At 53.6% G+C, this 24,513-nt stretch overlaps 1 protein-coding gene across 1 annotated transcript in view; it reads right to left on the minus strand.

Annotated features, from left to right (window-relative positions):
• Positions 452-24,513, minus strand: part of ITPR3 (inositol 1,4,5-trisphosphate receptor type 3) — a 38,857-nt gene continuing 14,795 nt past the window's right edge. The window contains 49 exon segments of the mRNA XM_021377042.1: positions 452-1,331; positions 1,664-1,825; positions 2,332-2,492; positions 3,227-3,392; positions 3,622-3,746; positions 4,155-4,250; positions 5,187-5,379; positions 5,857-6,021; positions 6,138-6,310; positions 6,810-6,935; positions 7,814-8,006; positions 8,432-8,542; positions 9,185-9,271; positions 9,498-9,599; positions 9,738-9,833; positions 10,104-10,214; positions 10,620-10,820; positions 11,130-11,317; positions 11,320-11,569; positions 12,233-12,402; positions 12,620-12,710; positions 12,853-12,961; positions 13,135-13,283; positions 13,392-13,576; positions 14,330-14,450; positions 14,567-14,692; positions 14,985-15,110; positions 15,205-15,456; positions 15,825-16,025; positions 16,184-16,306; positions 16,463-16,588; positions 17,003-17,071; positions 17,243-17,407; positions 17,531-17,696; positions 17,921-17,978; positions 18,219-18,348; positions 18,471-18,667; positions 18,965-19,112; positions 19,276-19,420; positions 19,575-19,826; positions 19,916-20,098; positions 20,261-20,380; positions 20,499-20,671; positions 20,820-20,981; positions 21,209-21,350; positions 22,073-22,233; positions 22,514-22,613; positions 22,745-22,887; positions 23,436-23,486. Of these exon segments, the coding sequence (XP_021232717.1) occupies positions 1,263-1,331; positions 1,664-1,825; positions 2,332-2,492; positions 3,227-3,392; positions 3,622-3,746; positions 4,155-4,250; positions 5,187-5,379; positions 5,857-6,021; positions 6,138-6,310; positions 6,810-6,935; positions 7,814-8,006; positions 8,432-8,542; positions 9,185-9,271; positions 9,498-9,599; positions 9,738-9,833; positions 10,104-10,214; positions 10,620-10,820; positions 11,130-11,317; positions 11,320-11,569; positions 12,233-12,402; positions 12,620-12,710; positions 12,853-12,961; positions 13,135-13,283; positions 13,392-13,576; positions 14,330-14,450; positions 14,567-14,692; positions 14,985-15,110; positions 15,205-15,456; positions 15,825-16,025; positions 16,184-16,306; positions 16,463-16,588; positions 17,003-17,071; positions 17,243-17,407; positions 17,531-17,696; positions 17,921-17,978; positions 18,219-18,348; positions 18,471-18,667; positions 18,965-19,112; positions 19,276-19,420; positions 19,575-19,826; positions 19,916-20,098; positions 20,261-20,380; positions 20,499-20,671; positions 20,820-20,981; positions 21,209-21,350; positions 22,073-22,233; positions 22,514-22,613; positions 22,745-22,887; positions 23,436-23,486 (7,119 nt within the window). The 3' untranslated portion in view covers positions 452-1,262.

Raw genomic sequence — 24,513 nt, forward strand, 5'->3', positions numbered from 1 at the left:
TAAGTCTTTAATGCTAGCATCAGCCTCTATTCTTGGGAGGCAGAGGCACAGGATTGTAGCTGGGATGGCTACAGCACTACTTGGCTGGAGCGTTAGACTGTATATACTATATATACACTATATATACTATATATATATATACTGACTATAACACAGCTATGCCAGGACTCTGCTTGGCTCCAGGCAGCACAAACAGCTGCTCCTTTCTGTGTGCTCAAACTCTGTTTTCCTGGCAAGAAGTGAAAGAATTTGAAACTTTGCAGGAGGCTCTGATCCAAAGCTTCAGAATGCAAGGCTGGTGTTCCAGGTAGTTCTTCATGGTAGCATTCTTGGCCTTGAGTTGTGGAGCACCGATGGTAATATAGCCCTGGCTTGGCTTCATGTATTTGAATTGCTCTGTGTTTCTATTTATAACAGCCCCACTAAATCCCAGAGTGTAGAGGAAGGGAGGTTTCTTTACCATGTTTAAGTTTTTATTATAACTTCATGTTGTATTTAATTTAGTTAAGGCAATTTACACTTTAGTTCTTAAGTAACAACAACAACAACAAAAAAGTAAAACATTACACCAGAGATGAAACTAAACCACAGGACACCCCTTCACAGTGAACTCCTGTAAACCTGCAGTTTCCTACTACTACTGCCCAGATACTCTTTGTCCACAGAAGGCAAAAGACCATTTCACATAGTACTAGCTTAGATACTCATCCTCATTTGGTGAGTTAAATTATCAAATCCATCTCCTTCAGTTTAGCTCCTCTTTACTGCACCAAAGTGATGAACAGAATTCTTTAAATGGACAGGAAGCAGCATGGAGCAGGCACAGCAAATACGATGGCTGGTTTGCAAAGATCCACATTTACTAGTGATGCTCCTGGAATAAGTTAAATACTGCAGCCCTACAACTAGTTACACTACACCTGAGGTGGAGGCCACCCAGATGTAGTACATGGAGATAAAGATACAACCCCCCACATTTGCAAAATAAAGAGTTATTGCAATGAGGAATAAAAGTCTTGTATAATTTATCTTCCTCTAAGGGCATTGGAGTAACATGTGGGTCCAGGTATTGTGAGGAATCTTCACCAGTCATTGGTTCTGAATTGCTTACAAGCAATCTAAGGAAAATGTTGACTTGGAAGCCCCTCCACGTGGTCCTGCTTTCTCTGACAGTGTTGTCCACACATGGGACCCAGGGATAAGCAGCCTCTGATAGGTATGTTTAGTCCTTCAGTGGGTGAAGCTGATCCTTTTTCTGTGTCTTAGTGGTTCATGGTATTCTGGACATCCACAAACCCCATCCTTTGTCTGCGCTTCCTTTGCTCTGTCATCTAGAGTTCAAACAAGGACACAAGTGAGGTAGGAAACCAGGCTGTTAATCTGTTCATTAGTGTGCTTCTCAGGTGTGTGACTGGCTGGGCTGCTTTACCCATCTGCCTAAACACCCCATGAGTTGGACTCTAGCTGATGAGGAGGTATCAAAAAGCACATGACCCAAGTGTTAACTCCCTGCAAAAGAGCTAAAAGAGCCCTTTGATTTGTATAGGAATGGGCTGGTTCTGCCTTCTGTTCTTGGAATTGGTGTCTATTTTGGTAAGCACAGAGGGTTTTTAATACGATGAGGTGTTACTCAAGCCTTCCTGTTTCTTAAAATGTTTAGTACCTGTTCCTTCAGCTCGTTCAGCTGGGAGGTGAGATGGGACACCAGCTTCATCGTTGAGTTGAGTTTGTCTTGAAGATTACGGATCTCGTTCTGTTCCCCTTCCCCTTCATTGCTGACCAGCGACATGGCTCGCATCCGGGGGAACCAGTCTAGGTTCTTGTTCTGGAAAGGTGACCATGGAGGATGGGAGGGGGTGAGAAGGAGACAAGAGACCCGGTGGGATTTCGCTGGAAGCCTGCCTATGCTTAGAGACTAAAGAAATTCTCAAAGGCTTGTCTTGTCTGTGTCTTTGCACATTTTCCACCACTTACTCATTTAACTTTTTGTTTTCCCCATCTGGGTCCAGGTTCAGAAGGTTTTTTTTCCCTAAATTCCCTTGCCTTCCCTTTTTGCCTTGAAATCACCTTGCAGTCACAGTCTGTACCGCCCGGTACAATCCTTCAATCCACAGTACAAAACATCAAATAGCGCGTTGTTGGCTGAGATTGCAAAGTGGAATTAACCAGCTAAGAAAGAACTAAAGGATGACAACTTTCTTAAATCTATTTTCCAAAAGTTCCTTCTCAAAACTGTTGTTTTTTTTTTTTTTTTTTTGGCAAGACCACTGTTCTCAAACATTCCTCTGGGGTGGGCAGGGTGCAATAGAGCTGCTCGGTAAGGACACGTACCTTTATCATCTGCGCCACGTAGCTCTCAGGACCTGTGTAGTCTGTCTTGTTCTTCACTCGCACCAGCACTATGAAGTACAAGTAGTTCCACATGTTGTGCTCGTATTTAATATGCTCCTCAAAGGACACTGTCTTGTTGTCAAACTTGTCCCGTTCGAGTCCTGGGAAAGGCAGTCAAGTGTGGAGAAGGTGGAGAGAGGAGAAAAGGAGGGAGGCCAAGGTAAGAAGCAAGCAAGCAAACAAATGTGAAAGGAAGTACAGATAATTGCCTCCTGTCCCAGGTGTGACTTTCAAGAAGTGCTTTTAATAATTAGTTGGCATTTAGCACACAACAAGAATCCAAAGCAGAGGGAAAATAACCCAGTTGTGTATTCAGGAGGCTTCTATTTAAAGTCCTACTAGCTATGCTTCCTGCCTATATAATCTAAAAGAACAAAATGCACCCAATGGATCTTACAAAAAAAAAAAAAAACAGCTATATTTATGGTTGGGTTGGTTTTTTGGATGTCTTCCTATGACCGAAAGCATTCTGGAACATTTTCCTCTATTCTATTTCCTTAGTAATATGCTTTTTTTTTTCCACTTGATAAATGCTGGTCCCAGGAGTGATGCACAACAACAAGAACACCACAATGCAGCGTTCGGTTTAACACCTCATTAACAAAGGCCAGTAGGAATAGGGATAATTTCCCCTCTCGGTCTGTGTCCTTGTTTAAGCCTCCTCACACTGCAGTGACCCACTGGTGAGCAGATTTAAGTTGTGCCGTGAACCAAATGAAAACTAAAAACCAGCTGAAACTTCACTTCTTCCCTCGTGTCATAGTTTGACCTTAAAGAGAGGAACAATGTGGGGGCAATTCCTGTGCACAGAGCGAGCCAAGGACCTAGCACTCACCACATATGAAACAAGTGGTCTTCAGTATTTCTTCTTTCTTTTGCTTCTCGCTCCTCAGATCAGCAAAGGTGTCAATAATGACCCCAAAGATGAGGTTCAGGACGATGATAATGACAATGAAGAAAAAGAGGAGGTCATAGACCACCCGAGCAGGAAACAAGGACTCCTGTGATGGACAAAAGGGAAAAAACGTGTCTTGCAAACCGCTCCTCCATCCGTGCTGCCTTGCTGCAAGGACTGTAGGCTGAGGATACAAGGTGAGGAGCAGTCATGGGGGTGTGATGGGGAAAGCACTGAAGGACGGCAGTGGGGGAAAGAGCTGGAAGTGATTTCCAGGGCGGAAGGGCAACTCTATAGTGCAGCAGGACATGGCAGAAGGAAGGGACCCCACTCACATCCTTTGATGGCTTGCGCAGAATGTCGCCTACACCCCCTCCGTTCCTCAGGCCGTGGTTCAGGACAGTGACAATGCACATGAGCAGCGTGTCACAGGCTCGTTCCCACTGGTCAGTGTCAGCTTCTACAATACCAGAGGGAAGAATAAAAGCACAAAGCCAGAGCACAGAGAGGGCAGAAGAACCAGCCCATTGCAAAGAATCCAGAGCTCCGGGAATGAGCTGCAGTGATGTAGTGCCCAAGATGGGAGCTCCCAAGCATTCCAACATCTCCTCCATCTTCCTTCTCGCAATGGAGGTGTTTGGCTGAGCACTCCCAAAGCAGCCACTTTCTTGATGAGCAAATTAATATTTCAACAATTTTACACGAGGGAGTGCAGAATTTGCAGGCCTTTTGCTTAGTGTGTGCCAAAAAGTGGGCTATTTTTTCCATCTTTCAGTCCTTCATAGGATTTTTCTGAGCTCGCTGACAGACAAGGCTGTAAGGCTACCCTGCTGCTAACAGCATTGACCTTTCTGATGAGCTCACTTACCTTGCAAGGCAGTGGGCACAGCGGAGCAGCTAATTTTGTCACCACTGCAGGACTCCATGAAGGTCTCCATGTTCCTTTGCATCCCCAAGGGGTCATCTGCAAGTAAAAGAGCCCACAGCCTTGTCAGAGCATCAGCTCTTTGCTCCTGTCACAAGTGTTCTTCCACTGCATCTCATTTCAGCTTTCAAACAACTTGAAAAAAAATCTCAGTCCACGTTCTCATAGCCTTTTCTAGGTTTTGAATCACAGAATAGCTTGGATTGGAAGGGACCTTAAAGATTATCTAGCTCCAGCCCCCCTGCCATGGGCAGTGTAATCATTGCACTGATTTCCCAACCCTGTTCAGAGATAGCTGCCAGTTTTCCAGGTAAGGTGCCTAAAAACCATATTCTCATCCTTTGAAGTTAAGAAGGCCTTGGATGCAACCACCATCCAGCTGCTTTTGCAAGGGTATTCTCTCTTTAAAACATCCAGATTTTTAGACTCTGATCTCCAAACCACTGTATTGCAGTCCAAGTATATTAAAAACTGTACTTTAATAAAGTAATCTGAGCACATTTCTTCCATGCTAACTTATCTCTGTGATTGTAAGAGCACACCAAAAAAAGACTTCAAATGCAAAGGGCTCTTTCCTCAAAGGAGAAGAGTAAAAGCCTAACCCAAAATCCTGTGGTATGGTTGACACTCAAGATGCTTTTTTTTTTTTAACAGCCAGAGCAACAGTTTCATCAATGTCATCAATCTTTTGCTCAAGTTTCAGTAAGACTTCTGCAGTGCTACAGACTTCATTCCGATCTGCCCACCTCCTTCTCTGCAGTCCCTCCTAGCCCACATGCCTTGTTTTCTGCAGCATGAGGTCTCTATGTCAGTGCAGGCAGACACTCCTCCACCAGCCCCAAAACCAGCTCTCCCAAGAGTGTGGACCATGTACCCAGGATCGCACCCAGCGTTGCAGCCGCAGATTAGGACCCATGCTCTGCTGGTCCTCCTCCAGCCCAAGCACCACGGACAGCGGGGCATGACTTGGCTCACCTCGGGCTTTGCTGTCCGGCAGCCGGTCCACCTCCAGGATGAAGTCATCCTTCAGGAACAGGAAGCCCACGATGGAGAAGAGGTAGACAAGGATGAGCGCCAGGAGGGCAGTCAGCAGGATGGAGCGCCCGTTGCGCGTCACGCTCTTGATGACGTTAAACAAGGTCTCCTCACGGTAGATCAAGTCAAACAGCTGAAAGGACCCAGGAGCAAAGAAATGCTGCGGGGTGCTTTTCTGTGACAATGCCTGGCCTACCTATGCCCCTTTTATCCCGAGATCTAGGATCACTCAGCAGACACGGACTAACTTCCACATAAAGCATTCAAGTTTTCCTTCTTACTGCAGAAGAATGAAGTGAACTTAAGCACAGCAGGAGAGCCAAGAATAGGACGCATGCCCCCTGCCTCTGCCCTCACCAGCTCACGTTGTCTCCCAGCTGACCCAGATAAAGTACGCAGCAGAGATTAGAAAAAGAGTGATAGCAAAAGGCTGGGAGAGAGACAGTAATAGATGCTGTCGGAAGGCAGAGAGATCAGCCTACGCAAATACTGGAGCACGGGGCATTGTTCTCACTGCTGTTATCGATCAACACCTGGAAGGTGTCACAGGAAACTTCTAGCTCCTAACAGCACAGCCTGGCTATGCGTGTGCCCTAAACATCTACTGTACCAGGATGCTGTAGAAGAGTTCGTGCACAAAGAGCCCCAGGACGCTTGTCAGGATGTAGCCAACGTGGTAAAGAAACTCCACGTCCATGATCATGGCCTTGTAGCCTCGGATGAAGGTCCCGCGGTTACCCACAAAGCTCACCACGAACACAATCTTGTTGGTCAGCTGGAGAGCAACCAGAAATGGGAAGGAGTGAGGTTTGCTGTGCTTTGTGAATGCAGAACAGCCTCCTGTGGTATGGGATGCTATGCTATTTTTCTAGCAGCACTTTGAGAACTTACATTGAGAGTTCCCAGGATGTTCAGAGTGAGTCCGATCCCCAAGTAATAAATTGATCGCAAGATCAGGGCCACCAGCAGCGGTCTGACACCGTACCGCTTGGTGAACAGGGCCATGATGGAGAAGCAGATCAGAATCCAGAAGAGCAGTGAGATCAGTGGGGAATCCAGCACTCCTGGGAAGAGACGACCCACAGCAATTAAATGGCATGAGGTTAAATGCATGTTGCCAATCAGACGCTGTGTTACTGTCCAAAGCATCCGGAAACCTAATGTGCTGATTATCTGAGGGAAGGAAGACAGAAATTGTGCTTGACTGCAGAGAGATGGTCCTTACTGATACGCTTTTCTAACATCTTTTATCTGAGATCTCAAAACCACTGTAGATCATTAAGACTTCCAGACAGCTGGTGCATATTCTGTCCTTACTTCCCCTATTTTCCAAACAGAGAAAGTACAGCCCAGGGAGAAGAGCCTGTTCCCTAAGAAGGAAGTCGTGGGAGGGCTGGCAACTGAAACCTCAATTCAGACCCTTGCCAGGACCAGCAGAAAAGGCTTTAGGAGTCAAGAGGAGACAAAGGCTGGGGTGAACACAAGTAAGGGGACAGTGCTCCCTGCACACAAGGATCTCCTTTTTCCTCCACTTCAAGGAGCAGAAGCTGCTGGGGCACTTACCCATGGAAGTGGCTTCAACATAGGGATAGAAGAAAGCAATGATTATGTTGATGAAGACAGCCAGGTTGAAGGAAATGCTTCCCCAGAGAGTCATTCTGCGGGAGAACCAGTACATCAGCGGCATGCCTGGGGGGAAAGGAGGCAGACACACATCTCAGCCAACCTCGTGCTAGCGGGGAAGGCTGTGATCTCCTGGACACCCAAACTCAGCTCACTGCAGCCAGTGGGACCCTTGCATCATGCCATTGATAAAAGATCCCTCCTCATCTCTTGAAACAGGAATGCAAGTTCAAAATGCTTCTGCTCACATTTCGTGGTTTCTGGGCCCTTTGACCTCCTCTGGCACCTTGGAATCAGATTGGCTTCACTCATCACCTCACCCTCCTCCCTGTCTCCCACCTCTTACATCCTCATGCCCTTCCAAACAACATTGCCTTTGTGTCTGCAGCCTGATTCTCTGTCCCAGAGGAGACACAGCCAGCAATTTCCTATCCATACTGGAAACCTGTTTCCTGATGAATTCCTAAGATAGTTTTGACTGGTTCTGCAAATGTTTTCAGTGCTGCCGCACTACCTCTGAGCCACAGCACAGTATTTATAGTGTGCCTCCTAACTGTTGACTGAGCTCCTGTTATTTTAAGCCAGGAAGTCCGTCCTGGTGCAGCTCTGAAAGCACACAAGGAGATCTGCATGGTGCAGAGAAAGCAGCTTTATCAACAAAATGTAGCTGCTAGACGCTGGCTTGGGAGAAGCCAACTGAAAGCAAACAAAGAGAGGGCTCTCTAGGAGAGCACAGCTGCAGGTGTTGTCCCTGGGAATGTGTTGGAAGATGCTCTCAGGCTATGAGGAATTGCACTAACAGGTGTGGAGGAAATACACCCCCCAGGGGCACAAGGAGGCAGAGATCTCCAGGCTGCCACTGGGCTTCACAGCCCCCTCAAAGCACGGCTGCCCCCAGGCTCACAGCTGCTCTGCTGCAAAGGGAAGGTCTGGCTTGCTCTTACTGCGCAGTTTCTTCTGCCATTCCATCTCATTGTGGAGGAAGGACGACTGGTCAAAGAAGTCACTGACTTTGCTGCCCTGCTCATCCTGCTCCGTCGTGGTGAAGAGCCGGTACTTGGTCTCCTTGGTGAGGAACTCGCAGATGCCAGGCACTGGGAAAATTATCTGCTCCATGCTGCGATCCAGGCGCACAATCTGCAGGAGGAGGGTGCCCTTACATCCTGCCCATATCACGCTGGGCTTTCTGCTTTTCTACACCCAGCCGTACCTTCCCTCCCTCCCCAAATCCAAATATCACCAGCACTCATCTAACGCTACAACTCAACCCAGCAAACACATCCTTGCATGGCTGTGCTGGGAGGAGCAAGTAAGGATGGGGCTGCCCCACTGCCTGCATCCCAGCTGCTGTGGGGAGAGGGAGGAAGGGCCTGGGGGGGTCTACGTGTACCCCCATCTCCCTATGGGCTCTGCTAATATATCCAGCTCTTTGCAGCTGCTTCCTATAGGCACCAGGCTGGAAATGCTCCTGGTGCAGAATAATGGGGCATGAGGCAGCCGGAGCACACGTGGGATCCATCAGCTGCATGTGTACTAGCAACCCAGCAGCAAACAGGTCTTGCCTCAATCTGGGACGTGTGCTTCTCGTAGTACGCCAGCGGGTCCTCCTCCTCCTCCTGGACGGGGGCCGTCGACTTCAGCATCTGCGTCAGCTGCTTGTTATTGAGGCTGAGCTGGGATGCAGGGAGAGGAAAGAGGGTGAGAGCAGGGACAGCCGAGGGGGTTCGAGTGTAACCGCACTGACAACACCGTTCCTTAAATTGCACCGAACCTGATGAGGTTTCAGGGGAAAGCAAATGAATTAAAGCTTCCCAAAGGGGTATGAGAGCTCCCTGAGGTGACAGACATTCGATTCTCTGCAATAATTACATCCAAAAGCTGCTAATCCACAAATTACAAATCAATGCCCCTAAACCCCAGGGAAATCATATTACTGCTGAATCTCGTTCGGGAGCTGAGGTACAGAGGGAAGAAATTGGCAGCGGAGGACTCAGCCCTTCCTCTTCTGAAGGGAAGGGCAGAAGGAGGGTACCAGGGGGGAACCTGGCAGGGCACAGCCCGTCCTGCAGCGTGCAGGATGTCACCTAGGGCTGAGCCCTCCCCAGGGAACTGCGCTCACACAGCTGGGCTATAACAGTTGCACATGCCATTGGGCTTGCAGATTTGGCTACACGGGCATTTATAAATCTCTCTTTCTTTAGTTCACCCTGGGAATACCAAAAGCCACCAAATCTTGGATGACGAGCAGCAAAACAGCATAGCAATGAACAACGTCAGCACAGAACTCTGCCTCCATGCCCAAGGACTTTCCATACCATGGATGAGATGCCCTCCTCCTCTTCCTCCTGGATTCGCTTCACCGGCTTCAGGAGCTGCTGCAGAGACTTGTTGTGTCGGGACAGCTGGGGAGAAGGGGACAGCAAGAGCTGCATTAGCACGGGATGGAGCAGCCTCTGCAGCACTGGAGCAGGATGGCCAATAAGCCACAATGCTGGGTTTTCATGGGAGGCAAAAAGCACATTTCCCAGCCTGGCTGGAGGAAATGTAGATAAATAAGATGTGCAAATCGGTGAGTGGGAGCCCAGCCTGGTGCATCACTGCTGTCACAGCAGATTGCAGCATCAGTACCTGCAATGCCAGTATATAAATGTTGTGGCCAACTTCCCGAGGGGAAACCTCAGCGTTTTCACACTCTTCCTCCTGCAGATAGGCCTTCTTAATCACATCGACCTGGAAGGCAGCAGAGGGTGGGTGAGCTCATCCTGGTCTCCTCACCCTGTTTTCCTCCTCAGGAGGGATGCCGGTGCAGAGCAGTGTGTGACTGCTGGTAGGGGGCTCCTTCAGCCTCCCACCCCGCTCAGCCCTTACCAGTTCCTGCGGGCGGAGGCTGATGAGGATCCGCTCGGCGTTCTCACTGTCGTGTCTGCTCTCCATGAGGGCCAAGAGGAGCTTGGAGGCATTGTCCTGGTAGGGAGAAGCCCTTGATGAGAGGAGCTATGCACTGCTCTGCCCAGGACCTCAGGGTGGGCAGAAATCCCCTGCATCGCAGTCAGTCAGAAATACTCCTGTGCTAGAGGCATCCAAACCTTGTGCAGTGGGGATGCACCAGCCCTGTCCCAGCTCATGTATTTAAGGACCTGATGCATACCCAGCGCCCGCCTCATCCCACAGCTCAGCCCAGCAAGCACAGAGCTCAGACATGTGCCACCCACCCCAGCCCCATGCTCTGCCCACCTTCAGCTGCAGGACCAGGTCCATCCGGTACTTGCAGAGGGGGCTGATGTCATTGAGGATGAGGGCTGTGATGATGTCGATCCCATTGGACTCATGGGTCACGATGCAGCTCTAGGGGAGCAATACAATCTTTTGTCCTACGGATGCTGCTGTCCTTCCCAGCTTCACCATCCAACACAGCCCAGCTCCAAAATGGTGCCTTGCCTACAGCTCTGAACCAGGAGCCCTAAACCCCTTCCCACCCTGGCAATGACACTGTTTCCATCACAGCATTACTTCAGCACTATATGCTCTGCTGTATTACCCAGCCCAGCAGTAGCTCAAAACCCATACACCATCCCCGTGCACCGCAGCGTACCCCTGCTCCCCATGCTCTGCTCTCCTTCACACCCTGAAGCCCATAACCAGCCCTATCCCTGCTGCTTGCCACGCATTACCAAGAAATCCTCCCTTGGGCACCCCGATGGTTGGTGAAATGCCCCGGGAACAATGCAGGCCCACAGGAACACCACAGACCTGGTTCTCATGGCAGGGCCCTTGGCAGTACTCGGTCAGGGTCTCCAGGGTCTGGGTGATGAGGGCCACGTTGTACTCATTGATGTAGAGGCCCAGCAGCCCCAGCCCGCCTGTGGTGCTGCCACACATGATGTCAAGGAACTGCAGTGTCTCGCACACCAGGTTGTAGTTGGTCTTGTTGTTTTGGCACCGCAGGAAGTTCTGTTGCATAAAGCCTGCAGTTATGAGCCTGAACCAGGACCTGACCCCCCTCCCAGCACCCAGAATCAGACCCAGGGCCATCCCTATAGTGTGTCCAGACCCCTCAAGAGCAGCACCTGCTCCCATGGACACAGGAGTGCCGTGATTGGCTCCTTTCAGGATACTGAGCAAAGTCATATCCATACGGAAAGCTGAGGCACAGAGTGGCCAGTGCAATGCCCGTTTGGACCCAATGGAGGCAGAACCCATCCATCCCACGTCCCAGCCCTATGGCTTCTGCCCCTGCCCCCAGCAGCCCCCAGCACCAACCTGAAGGTCTCGGTTGTGGTTCTCACACAGCAGTTGTAGGAATCGCAGGATAGGCTCCATAATCAGGACTGTCACCCCCATCTCATTGTTCTGCCCCTGCTCCCCGGTGTCGTGGCCCTTCCGAAACCCTAAGGCCAGCGGGTATCGGGAGGGGGTGCCGGGCATCATGAAGGTCTCTCCTCGTCCTAGGGCAACCCAACCCCATTAGCATCAGGCTGACCAACAAGGCAGGCATTGGCCTTGCTGGGAGGACACGGCCCCATACCTTTGGTGCCAGGATCAGGCTCATCTTTGTCCTCGCGAGGCTTGTTCCCAATGTCACTCATGTTCACAGACACCGTAGACTTGGTCTCTTGCTGAGCCTTCTTCATCCGGTCGTGCAAAACTTTGAAGAATTTCTCGGACTTCTTGTCGCTTGTCATCAGGTTGTAAAAGGATTTCTGGGAAGAGGGAGCACAACAGCTGGAATCACCACTGCAATACCCAAACCACCACAGCCCGCCCCTCTGGTTTGGTAGCCTCCTGCACTCCAGACCTTCTCTGGGATAGCCTAGCAGGCAGGTTTATTTTCAGACTCATCCTTTACTTTCACTGCCCTCGGCACTGCAATCTTTTGGATTTACAGGAGTGCAGCGTGCCCTGTGCCTATTCCTCTCCTTTACCCTCAGCAGAGCTAGGGACAGAGCAAGCAGCAGTTACAGCAGCTGCAATCTTGGAACCCCACAGGTTTGTTGGCTTCCCTGCGATAAAGAATTCAAGATAACCTGCAAGTTATCAAATGAGAGCTGCAACTCTGAGTCATTTTTGTGATACCCAGCAGAGGGCATCAGCATTACTCCAGAAACAGTCAGCAACAACCTGCCCCTTTCGGCATCCAGCCCTGAGCTTTAGCCAGTCACCAAGCTGGAAAACTCAGAAACAGAGAAATGTCTGTAGTTCCTCCCCCAGATAGTGAGCAAACATATGCAATTCAAATGTTGGCAAAGTCTGCTGCCCAGAGGCCAACCAGGGACCAAGGGCTGCTCTGTCCTCATCCTCCCCATGCTGGGACCTTCACAGTGCACACATAAACCATCCCATGGACTTGTGCCCACCACAGGCACCTGAATCTCAGTGTTGCCCCCGTCCAGCAACCGAATGGCGAGCAGGATGCTCTCCTGGAAGATTTTCTCATTCTTGGTGTTCATGATGAGGTCAGCCACCAGTTTGGTGGCTCCTTCTCGGTCCAGCCGGCACTGGACAGCAGCAATAGCAGACCAGTCCTGGTCCTGGCCTGCAGGAGAGGACACAGACAGATGTGATGCTGTAGTGGTGTAGGAGAACGAGCACAGCTAACTCACTACCAGGACCATCCCTTCTTCTCTCTCCCATGGAAGTGGGAGCACAGAGACCATCCATGGATGTGATCTCACCAGGGTTTGGAACCAGGCATTCAAGGTGTGCATGAGTAGCACAGAAAGACACGGAAGGTGCATGAGAGGGACACTCACCTCCCCCAGCAGCATCCACAATTTCCCCTTTGGAGCTGGACTTCTTGTTCTGCAGGTAATTGTTCAGGAGCATTTTCCGCAGCAGGTTGCCCTGCCAAGACAAATAAACGTCATGAGGCTCCCGACGCCAGTGCTGGAACAGAGCAAGGCCGAGCGCCTGCGGGCTGCAGCAGGCAGGGAGCTGCGAGCTGAGCAGTGGGGCTGGGGACATGCCATAGGGCCGCGGTGCTCACCCTCTCACCGTACTTGTTCCTCTTCACCAGCATCTGCTGCAGTGTCCGTAGCACCTTGATGCACAGCTTCTCCTCTGTCTCCATCAGGTCCTTGGTGTGCTGCACCAGCCTGGACGTGCACAGCAGAGTCACCATCACACAGCCAAGAGGACAAGTTGGTCCCCAGGGGCACCGTCCCACCGCCCCTCCACTCTGCAGGGGCACATCAGGATGCACAGCCCACTGGGACACACAACCCACAGCCGTCCCAAGAACCCCATGGCAACTGCAAAGCATCCTCACTTGGACAGGAAACCTCCGCTCTCGCATCGCTGAAACGCCTCCGTGCCCTCCATGAAGAGCAGCTCTGGCCGGTGGAGGACATCCACCAGCACGGACAGCTCAGCCTCTACAAGCGGTTTCAAGCGGTCCTCCAGGGCGTTAATGATGTCCTACAAATCGCAGCGCACACCTTCAGGCCAGTGCACGCCACAGAGACAAAAGCACGGGACGGGGACTTGGCAATGCCCACACCTTCCCGCTGTCACGCAGCCCCATACCTGCAGCTTCTCTATGATGTTCTTGTAGTCCCACTGGTTGGGGGTGGTGGAGACGCGGGGGAAGGTCCGCGTGGCCGTCTTGTAGCTGGATGTGTTCCTCTGCATGGTGCTGGTGGAGCTGCTGTTGAGCAGGGAGCTGACGTGGGCGTCCAGGTCCATGGGCAGCGCGATGGAGCGGCTCTTGGCTGTGGGACAGGGGAAGGGTTTGGGGATAGCCATGAGCCATCGGCTGGGTCCTACCACACTGCCCCGGGCTGGGCACCCCTTCACCTGCTCTTCATTTGCAGTGAAGAAGATATGAACAAAATACAAGAGAAAAGCCCTCCAGGCTGGTGAGGAGTGAGGTACTTCCATCCATCCCTCCCCATTGCAGGAGCCACTGACTACAGCCCCCGCTGCTTGGCACAGAGTGGGAGGAAACACCACCTCTGGTTTTCAGTTGGAAAAGCCCCGTGCAGAGATGCTGCAAGCGTGCTGCCTGCAATTACAAAGGGGAATCCTACAGCTCTGGCCAGTGTCTCCACCCAGCATCTAACCAGCACGCAATGCTTTCCACGCAGTGACTCAGTGCTAACAACCCTTGTTCTGAGTCAGGCAGCTGCAGGCAGGCTGAGGGCAAAGTCCTGGCGAGGGAAAGCTGCCACAAAAGCCAGCTTTCCTTCTGGGCCCTGCACCAGCAAGGACACACCAGGAATTCCCCAACAACCAAGCCCAAGCTTCAGCTCTCCTCTGGCCACACCGGACACACAACATGTAGCTCAAAAAGCACATCCCAGAGCCAAACCTCCCTGCTCCCAGCAGACAGCCTCCCCAGGGCACCCTGCCATGGCCGCAGTAGGGATGATGGCTCTCGCCTGCAGCTGGAGCAGAAGCAGCCGGGGCGGCTGCATCCCCCAGGCTGGCAGGGAGCAGAGCATCCCTCCAGCACAGCTCCTTACCGACCATCGCCAGTGTTCGGATGCAGGCCTCCACCGAGCTCTTGTGTTGCTGCTGCAGCCAGGGGCACTCCAGCAGCCTCATGGTGGATTGGAGAAGCTGCACCACAATGGTCTGGTGGGTCTGAAGGAGAGAGGGGGCAGCTCTGTATCAATGCAAGGTGCTTGCAGACACCTTTTCCCAAAGGGTGAGCCCTTTGCTCCCTTCATGCACGGCCTGGCTATGCAACATCCCATTACCTGCAGTGAGGTGCTGTTCTCTGAGAAAGGAGAGCTGAAGAATGCGTTGATGGTGTCCAGCACCACCGTCAGCACGTACTTCTCCAGAGTGGGGTCTGGCAGGCGCTTCTCTCGCTTTTTGCACATCTGTGAGGAGAAGGAAGGATGCTGATGGCATCGGGGCCAGGTGAGCAAGCACAGCTGGACACTGCTGGCACACAGCGCTGCTGGGACCTTGCTGAGCCAAGGGAAGTGGCTGGTGACACAGCTTCTGGCTCTATGCCAGAGTGCTGCTCCCCAGCCTGTAGTGTGGCTGCAGAAGTCCCTGTGGTGCCCGTGCCCCTTGTTTCCCAAGGGAGCGTTGGTGACACCAAGCTGTCCCCATGGAACACAGCAGCCGTTGCTGCTGTGTCTCTCCTGCCCAGCCCGACCAACACACCTGGGCCATGTCCAGGGTGAAGTTCTCAAAGAGAGTCCAGATGTGGTTGCTGGTGTAGATCTCTTTCATCTCCACCTCCGTGTCCACGTAGCAGTGGTTGACAAAGTTCACATAGGCCATCTTCACCTGCCGGGGAGGGAGGGAGTGGGGTGCAGGCACCATCAGAGGAATGGAAAACAGAACAAAGCCACCAACACCCTCCTCACTGGGCACCCCATACCTCTGTGATGCAGTCCTCGTGGGTCACCACCCGCACCACGTCCTCCAAGGGCAGCAGGGACGTGCACTTGATCTCGGTGTAGACGTTCTTGCCCTCAGCGCACGCAGCCAGCAGGTCCACCAGCGAGATGTGGTACATCAGCGGGCTGTTCTCCTCCACCCCATCCCTGGCTGCTGTCATCATCTCCAGCAGGGTGGCCAGTGATGCCTTGTCGTTGTAGAAAACAACCACGTCGTCCCCAGCATTGGTGAGCTGTTGGGAAGAGTCACCAGTCACTGCCCCAGAGAAGGATGAGAAACCTCACAATGACATCTTCTGCACTGGGGCGATGAGAGGGAGCACCCAGGGCGGGGTGAAAGGGTTATTTATGCATTTACGGGGAATGGTGCATTTATGGAGAAAACTGGGTGTTTGCAATGCAATCAAAAACCACAACATGTGGGACCCCAAAGTGGTTATTGGCTCTCAGACCTTGCATCTCTTAGAGATTTTTCTTCCAGCTCCAGGGAGAAATCAGCATGTGGTTGGGAAGGCTCTTGCCCAAAGGAGAAGACAACTACGCTCCTCCTAGGAGCTGCGCCCTGTGCTTGCAACCCATGGGCAGGAGAAGAGGTGCTCACCTCAGTCATGATCATGTCCTGACACTTCTTGACGTACTTGCCCTCGGCCTTGATGATGGTGTGCAGGAAGTCCAGGTACTGCACATGGCGGCCATGGGTGGCCACACAGTGGATGAAGTGCTGTGGCACCGTCTCGTTGATCTCCGAGCAGAGCTGGTAGTTGTTGAGGAAGATGTGCTGCATTGTCTCAGCCTCCAGGAGCTGTGGGACCAGGGGGATAGAGTGAGGCTGGGGGCTGCGAGGCACAGCCTCCCCTCCTGTCCTGGTCCTGCCTCCTCCGAGTGTCTTCTCCTGGCTTTTCTATCTGCCTCTCTCAGCCCCAGGAGTGATACCAAAGTCCTTTGGTCTCCTCTTCTTACCCCCGGCGTCAGGAACAGGTTGAGGTGTTTGTGCAGCAGAGCCTGGTTTTCCTGATTGCCAGCACAAAACTTCTGCAGGAACTGATGGGTGAACTTGAGGATCTCCATCATCTTGGCATCACCCTGAGGAAAGGGCAGAGAGGACAAACACTTGACGTTGGTGAGAGATGGAGAGCAGGAGCAGGTTGCCCAGCTGCAGGACCCAGTCATGCAGGGTGTCCCCACGTCCCCACCCCTTGTTCCATGCACTTTGAGACCAGTTGGCTTCTGTCCCCTCACCTTCTCGTAAGGGATCTGCAGCAGATCCAGCATCACTTTGTGGGCATCCATGTTCTTCAGCAGGCGCTGCTGCTTCTTGCGCACTTGCTCTCCAACCCCGCACATCTTATTCAGCCGCTCCAGGATCTGGGGACAGAAGGACAATGGCCAAAGGGGAACTGAGCCTGGGAGCCCATCAGGATGGCCACCAGCCCTGGGGACCTGCTTGAAATCCACATAAGACCAGATGGTTCCTTCACACCCAGCTCTGGGTATCACTCACAGATCTCAGCATCCCATCAGAAATCTTTCTTAATGTGTAAAGCAGAGAGCATTTGTACTTGTCACCAACCCCCTCCCTCCACTTTTCCCAGGGTGAGTCTCATTTGTGAACGTAGGGACCTAAAGGGCTCCTTGTGTGCTGAGCAGGCAGGAACGAGCCCCAGCTTGGACTCATTTCTATTGAACCACTGAGAAGATCAGAAATTCCCCACAATTTCCCCCTCTCATTTCTCGTTGGTGCACCAGCCAGCCTTGGGGATAGCTTGTGGTCTCCCTTACCCCCTTGACTATCTGATAGTTCTCACTGCTCTTCTCTCCTGGAGCAATGACCTCTTCATCAGCAGTGTGCTGCAAGGAGACAGAAATGGCTTCAGGATCCCACCACACCTCTCCAAAGCCTGGGGTGTGACAGGACCCTCTCTGCCCCTCCTCTTCCAGGAGCACTGTGCATGCTCCATCAAGGGGTCTGTCCCTGGCTCCTCTCCCACCCTTGTTCTGAGTATTGCTCAAGGCTCTCACCTCTTTCTTCTCTTTCTTGTTTCCATCCACATTGCTGTCCCCTTTGATGCTTCCTTTCTTGTCCACCCACAGCTCCGACTTCTCCACCATGGTGCGCAGTTTGTCCAGCTCTGACTTGATCACCTTGTAGTTCTCCACGTCCTGGGCTGAGATCAGGAGCTGAACCTGCAGCGACATTCCCAGGGACTTCCCTATGCAGCCAATTTGAGGCATGAACCTCACTCCCCTCCTTGCCCAGATCTCCCCCCAAAGCAAAGGGGCCACCAGATGCAGCTTCTCCAGGGTTACCTGCTTGAAGGTGTGCAAGACCTCCTGCCTCTGGCTGAAATGCTTGAAGAGGAGCTGCAGTGAGCCAGAGATGAGAGGTGGGTAGTCATGCATCGTCAGGTGGATCAGCACGCGCAGGAACATCCTTCCTCCCTCATCGTCCACCTCCAGCATGCTACTCGTCTTCCTGGAGCCAGAATGAAAGTGCTTGTGTTAGCAGCCAAATGGGAGCTGGCGTGCACTCTGTCACTCCTCATGGGTGATGGGACAGCTGCATGGGCCTTCAGAGCCTCATCTTCCTCATCACCTACAGCCCTCAGCCCCAGCAGCAGAGGAGAGGGAAGCCCTCCCAAGCAGGATAGGGAAGAGCCCTCTGGCCTGGCTAACTATGCACCAGAGGCAGGGACTCACCCCACACCAAACATGGCTTCTGCGTGCTCGCCAATCCGGTCCAGGTTCATCGCTGCAGCTGAAGGGAGAGGAAAGGGAGATGAATGGGGAGACCAATGTGATCCCAGCGCACTGGCAGAAACCCTGCAGGAACCAGCCCAGCTCCCTGCAGCCCATGGTCCAAGCACCCATGATAGACACGAGACCTCTCATCCACCATGCACAACAAAACCCCCGACTCCCTGCCAGCAGACAGAGAGCTGCTGGAGCTGTCTCCTCTGCATCCCTGAGTGTGCCAGGAGCAAAAGGGAAGAGTTACTTGTGGAGTCAAAGGCTGGAGCCGTCCCGTCGGCTGCACTGTCCTGCATGGGGTAGACTTCCACAAACTCTTTCTTGAAGACAGAAAGCAGGTAGGAAATCCTGTAGTCCAGCCGCACATTCAGGATGAACTGGCAGGAGCAGAGAGGGAAGAAAGCAGAAGTGAGTCCTCTCATCACGCCATCTGCTTCTTTGCATCAGAAAACCATGTCTCCCTCATCCCCCCGCAGCTTCACAATGCTTCTCCTCCCACCTGCAGGATCTCCAGGATCTTCAGCTTGGTCTCCATCACCACAATGTTCTCATTCTCGACGTTCCTCCCTCTGTCCACGGGCTCCGGGGCAGAGCCAGCACTGAGGCTTGGAGGGCTGAAGATAGACTGTTTCCTGCTCAGCACCATCGTGGACATCATCTGTCCAACGCCCTGGATCGACCTCCTCACATTCTTCCCTGCAGAGTTAAGGCAGATGAAAAGGGAGGCAGGAGAGGACCAACAGAAAGACACACTTAGACTGCAAAACGCTACAGGTGTTAACCAGAGAATGAGCAGGAAGCACTGGCTATTTCCCTGCCGTGGCCAAGGGCTTGACAGGACTTGCCAATGGATGACAAAGACCCATTTCAACCCCAGCCCAAGTTTCCATGTGATCAAATCAGTAGCTTGTTTTCCTGCGGCCCAAACTGGATAGGACCGAGCAGAAACCACCTAGCCCTAGGACCACATCTAGCTATGGAGCAGGGACTCACCCGTCACCTCATCGCTGTAGACCGCCTGCATCATCAGCTGGGGGTTTTGGACGCAGTCAATGATGCCCAGCAGCGTGCGCGTCAGGCGCAGCAGCTCACTGAAGCTGTAGAAGCCAAAGTAGATGAGGTTGTGGGCAAGGCTGACGACCTGGGGAAGGACAAGGCAACTCCAGACCTTGCTGTGCTCAGGGACGAGCGGGAGGAACAAACATGGGTTGTCACAGAGGCAGCCGCAAGGTCTGATGAGGCCGATGGCAGCCGTGGCCAACACCACATCCCACGACACGCCGTGACACCGGCGGCTCTCTCACCTCGAAGGTGAGCTTGTTCTTCTCCTCGTTGGCGAAGGGCACCGCCTCGCTCACCACGTTGTTGAGGTAGTCCTCCACAAACTCCATGGTGCTGGCAAACTTGTTTTTCTTGTCGTCACGAGAGGCATTGAGGTTGGAGTCGTAGCTGCGCGGGGAGACAGCAGGGTGAGCACAGGGCAGCGAGCGGCCGGGAAGGAGCCCCCCTCCCGGTCCCTGCTGGAGCCTAGCCAGTCCCTGCAGAGGATGGCACCTGCCATCCCATATCCCTCAAAGCTGCAGCGAGACCCGGCGTGTCTCACTCTTTGATTGTGATGGCGGTGGGGATCTCTGTCCAGAGCCGTGCAAACTTCACGGGCATCACCAGCTCCTGGGGGTCCCTGTCCACGTGCACGTGCAGCATGAGGTGGCAGAAGGATGCTCGGAGATCAAAGGGCAGCATTTCATCCGCCATGCAGAGGAAGATCAGGTCCACGCCCAGCTGCTGGGAGATCTCCTTGATGGCCAAGTACTGGCGGTCCAGACACATGCGGGCAAAGAGCTTCAGCTGGTACCTGCATGGGGTTGAGGGGGAGAGGCAGTGAGGCCATGCAACCCTTATATCCTCACCCTGTCTGGGGAGAAGATACCACGGGATTGCCACCTGTAGTAGCTGAGGACGTTCTCATCATGGGCATTGCCAGCCCGGGCCTCCTGTGCCAGCTGCCGGATGCTTTTCTCGTGGTGGTCGTTGTTCTTGTCCGTCCAGGTGAGCCAGACCTCCTCCTCTGAGTACTCGATGCTCAGGTACTCGTGGGTCTGGGACATCTCCTTCACCGGCCTCAGCCTGTGGTGGGAAAGGAGTCAACCTGGAGGTGCTCCTATGGACGCAGCACGTCCAGGGGTGAAGGGGGTACTATGGGATTTATGGGGACACCGTGAGAGCTGGCAGCAGGCAGGGCCAGGCGCTGAACCCCAGCCATGGAAACCTCCCTGCTGGGCTACTCACTCAGTTTTGATGAGGATGTCGCTGTTCTTCGGGTCCAGCACACACTTGCAGATCAGCTCCTGGGTGACGGGGATGGCGATGTGGTTGGACACGCACAGGTCCGAGAGGTAATCCAAAAACCTGGGAGCGAGGGCAGGGCAGAGACAGCTCGCTGTGAAAGGGGGGTCCACAGCCTGCTCCAGCACCCCCCACCGCCACACCACACAAAGCCCTCTGGGCTGGGGTGCAGGACACGCACCGTGGCTCACGGTTCTTGCGCACCAGGCTGACGAAGGTCTCCACCTCGGTCTTGGTGATGTGCTTCTCCAGCAGCTTGCGGTTGTTGTGCAGCAGGGCCGTGATGGTGTCCTCGGCCAAGATGTCGTAGCCGATCTGGGACTGCATCATGCCGAACTGCTTGGCTATGTGCTCCTGGAGCGGGCAGAGGAGCGGTGAGCACGCAAGGCTGCACACTGGGGTCTGTCCCTGCTCTCACCCCCCACCAAGACCTCTTCAGCCCCCCCAGAACCTTGCAACATGTAGGTGAGATGGGGGCTCTTCCTGTCACCCCCCAACCCACCTGGTTCTTGCGATAGTCCTCCTGGGAGTGCCGGAGCACGCGGTAGCACAGGCGGAACATGTACTGGTAGGGAGCATTCTTCTGGTCCGACAGCTCCTCCAGCCGCACCAGGGGCCCTTCCCCACCCTTGTCCTTGAAGGGGGCTTTCAGGATCCCAAAGATCTGTCCAAAAGCAGAGGTAAGTGCTGTGTGCCTTCCACACTGCCCCCCATGCCTTCCCATTGCCTTCCCAAGAGGGCTTGGTGCAACACAAAGGCGTGAATGGGAGACCAGTGCCACCTCCTCCATGGGCTTTTTTGGAGACCCAGCCTCCATCATGGTCAAGGGCAAAGCAGGGGACCTCTGAGGACCTCAGCCTTGCTTGGGTGCACGGCCCCAGGGCCACTCACCTGCTTCAGGATGTTCTGCTCCCGCATGAGTTTCTGCCTCTCCCGGTTGGGTTTGGTCACCACAATGTCCAGCACATTCTGGCCATTGTTGGGGACATCGCTGACGAAGAACACCAAGTCCTCCAGCAGCTGGATCACAAACCTGCGGAGGGGCACAGTGTGGTGGTGGGACCTTCCAGCCAGGGGGCCACTAGCACACCCCACCCACACTCAGCTCCCTGCAGCACCGCTGGCACATTGCATATGGCCAAAAAGCTCAGGGCTCAGGACACTGCTGGCTGATCCTCACCGCCTGCTAGAGGCCAGCAGCTGCCCTCAAGCATGAGATTTTGCAGCCTCTGTGCTTCCTAAGGAAATTATTGTTGTGAGTCAGGTGCCAGGCTAAACACCACAGGCTTCTCCTCCTGATTCATGACCAGGATTTTGTGTGTAAGTCTTCTGCCCCTTGAGTCACAATCACAGCAAGCACTGCAAACCAGTGGGCTGGCAGGGGGAGAGTGGCTCACTCTGTCCCACAGAGTATCTCTGTTTGCGCAGGAAACACCAAGAACCCACCCACCTAAAAATAACACCGTGACTAACCGGGCTGCCCCTATCACAGGGCCATCTCCCAGCCCCTCGCTTATTTTTCTAGCAGCAAAGGAGGGGCCGGAGTGGGTCTGCAGTGTTATCTGATTTCCTCACCAGACCCCTGGGAGAAACAGGCGTGGATTTGGGTTGCGGGCAGGAAAGCAAAGCAGTGCTGGCACCAAGACCCAGGCAGGGGCCCCGTCCCACAGCGATGCTAGAGGACCCCAGCATGGCCCCATTTCCACAGGAAAATGACTTTTTTTTTTTTTTTTTTTTTTTTTTTTTTTTTTTTACCTCCGGTCGTTCTGGCTAAGAAAACCTTCGTTCATCTTCTCCACCACGTTGGCTAGCATTGAGCTGGCATCATTGGCGAAGTCCAGGTCCCGGATCTCAGACACAGGCACGGAGACGATGGCAAATGCTTCTTTATCTTCTTTGGTGGGACACGTGCCCAGCTGGGAAGGAAAGGAGAAGCTGTGTCACACAGGTAGGGCTGTGCTGAGTGTTCCCACCAGCTGCCACCCACCCAGACGACATCAGGGATGCAGTTTGTCCTTTGTGGAAGGACTGGGATGGACTCTAGGTGCTGGGGGAGGCTGTGGATTGGTGCCCTTGGCTCAGTGGGGTACCTCAGTCCCCAGGTGAAGCCTGGGGAGTCACTGGGTAAAGCCAGGAGGGAAGGAGGAAGGAGCATGGGGATAAATCTGCACATGGAAGAAGGACACAGGGCCGCACCATGAGTCGGATGGGTCTCTCCTCATCGATGTCAATGGGCACATTGGTGCTCTGGATCCAGGTGTTGGTGCAGAGGTGGCGAAGCCGCACGTACGAGTTCCTGCAAACAGCACCGTGCCTTGGTGAGTGCACATAGCAAAGCCCCCCAGGAGCAGACTGGGCCCCAGCACAGCACACGATTAACCCTCCCTCTTTATTTCAACCCCTCTGTGCCGGCACGTGCTCATGTACCGCGGGACGAAGGAATCTGTCTTCTGCAGCGTGGTGGGGTCCAGCTCGAAGAGGGAGGCGATGTCGTTCCCGTGGGGCACGGCCACCAGGCGGTACTTGATCTTCTCTCCCGTGTTCCTGCGGCTGGAGCGGCTGCTGCTCCCCTGCAGCGGGGAAAGCGGCTCTGAGCCCGGCGTGGAGTGACCACCCCACTGAGCTTGGCCTCCCTGCACGCATGGCATCGGAGGACACGCAGCGGCAACGCTCAGAGCAGAAGCTTTTGCTTGGATGCTGGGCTGAGCCTCGCAGCACAGAGATGAAGGAGGGGCTGCAAGAGCACAAGCATGGCACAATGCCGTGGAACTACAAGGCCATCCTTTCTCCAAACCTCACTAAGGGCAATGAGAAAAACCCCCTGGAAGCCCAAATCACTCTTCTACCAGTGTTTCATTTGCACACCCCTGTGGCCTGGCAATCCAACATGCACTGGGACCCCTCCAACAGATATCAGCGGGGTCTCCTCGCAAGCAGGACGTGGGGATGCTACTCTACAGTGCAGGATGCACAGTGCAGGTCCCACCAAACAGGACCTGGCAGCATAGCACGGGCTCTCTTTTGGGGCATTCCCCTGTTTTCAGGCAGAATCTAAGAGGCAGCGTGGTTTCAGGCAGCGGCAGCAGCATTTCTGCTAGCGAGGCTGCACACAGCTCACCGTGGGCGCTGCTTTGGGCTCAGCCACGTCTCCTTTATAACTTGGGTTTTCCTGAAAAGTTAAAGAGGGAGATGAAAGACAGCTATCATCCCTCCCCCTCAGCCCCTCCAAAGCCCTGAGTGTGGGGTGTAGGCTCTATTCCTGCCTGAAGCAACATCACACTGCGGAGGGGAAACCTGCCCAGATGGGGCTGGAGGACAGGACCCATCCCCAGTGCAGAGTGCTCCAGCCCCATGAGCGAGAGCAGGCTGAGCCCTGGCTCAGAGCTGGGGCTCTGCACTGCAGCAGGATGAGCTCCTGCTGGGAATGCCTCGAGGCCCCAGGCTGGGGTCTGGGAGAGGATCTTCTTTCCTCCTCAGATGTCACCTGCATGCCTTTTGCTTGAAAGCACCCCAGTTCAGCAGCCATTTCAGAGGCTTGGCAGCAGACCTGCCAGTGGCAGAAAGGGCCCTGGGTGGCTGCCTATGGTCACCTTTTGCAGTGCTGGAACACCTTTGACATGGGACACATGCAGCACCCCCAGGCACAGCCCTGCTCCCCTGGCAGCAGTCATATAAACCACATTCTTTAAGTGCAGAAACCTCTTTGTGTCTCTATCGGAAGGCCTTGAGCCAGCTAAATGGGAGCAAAAACCACCTGGCAGATGGCGTTTCCAGGCTTAGATTTTGCCCATGCCTCCCCCAGCATCCCAGCTGGACGCCTGCACCGACCAGAGTATGAGGAAGGGCAAAACTTGGTCAGGAAGAGTTAAACAGAGCCGGATGAGCTATCTCCTGCTTCCATCACCTGAGGTTGTGCCAGGACAGCTTGGCCCAGGGTGAGCAAACAGAAGAAAGCCCCAGCCATCCCCCACCCCCAGCTCTGTGTGCCAGGGCCAGAGGGAGGCAGTGGGAGCAGTGATGTTGGCAGTACATGTAGCACTGCAGGGCAGGGGATTTCGGAGGGGACTGTCCCTAACAAATGGGCAAACCCCAACATCATTCATGGCCCCAGTGTCAGCACCTCTACCTGTGAGGGCAGAACGCCACAAAAGCAAATGGGAGCAGGGCCAGGTGCAGTCCTGCAAAAGTCCCCGTGC

Source organism: Numida meleagris, chromosome 25 (assembly GCF_002078875.1).
Source record: "Numida meleagris isolate 19003 breed g44 Domestic line chromosome 25, NumMel1.0, whole genome shotgun sequence".
Classification (NCBI taxonomy): Eukaryota; Metazoa; Chordata; class Aves; order Galliformes; family Numididae; genus Numida; species Numida meleagris.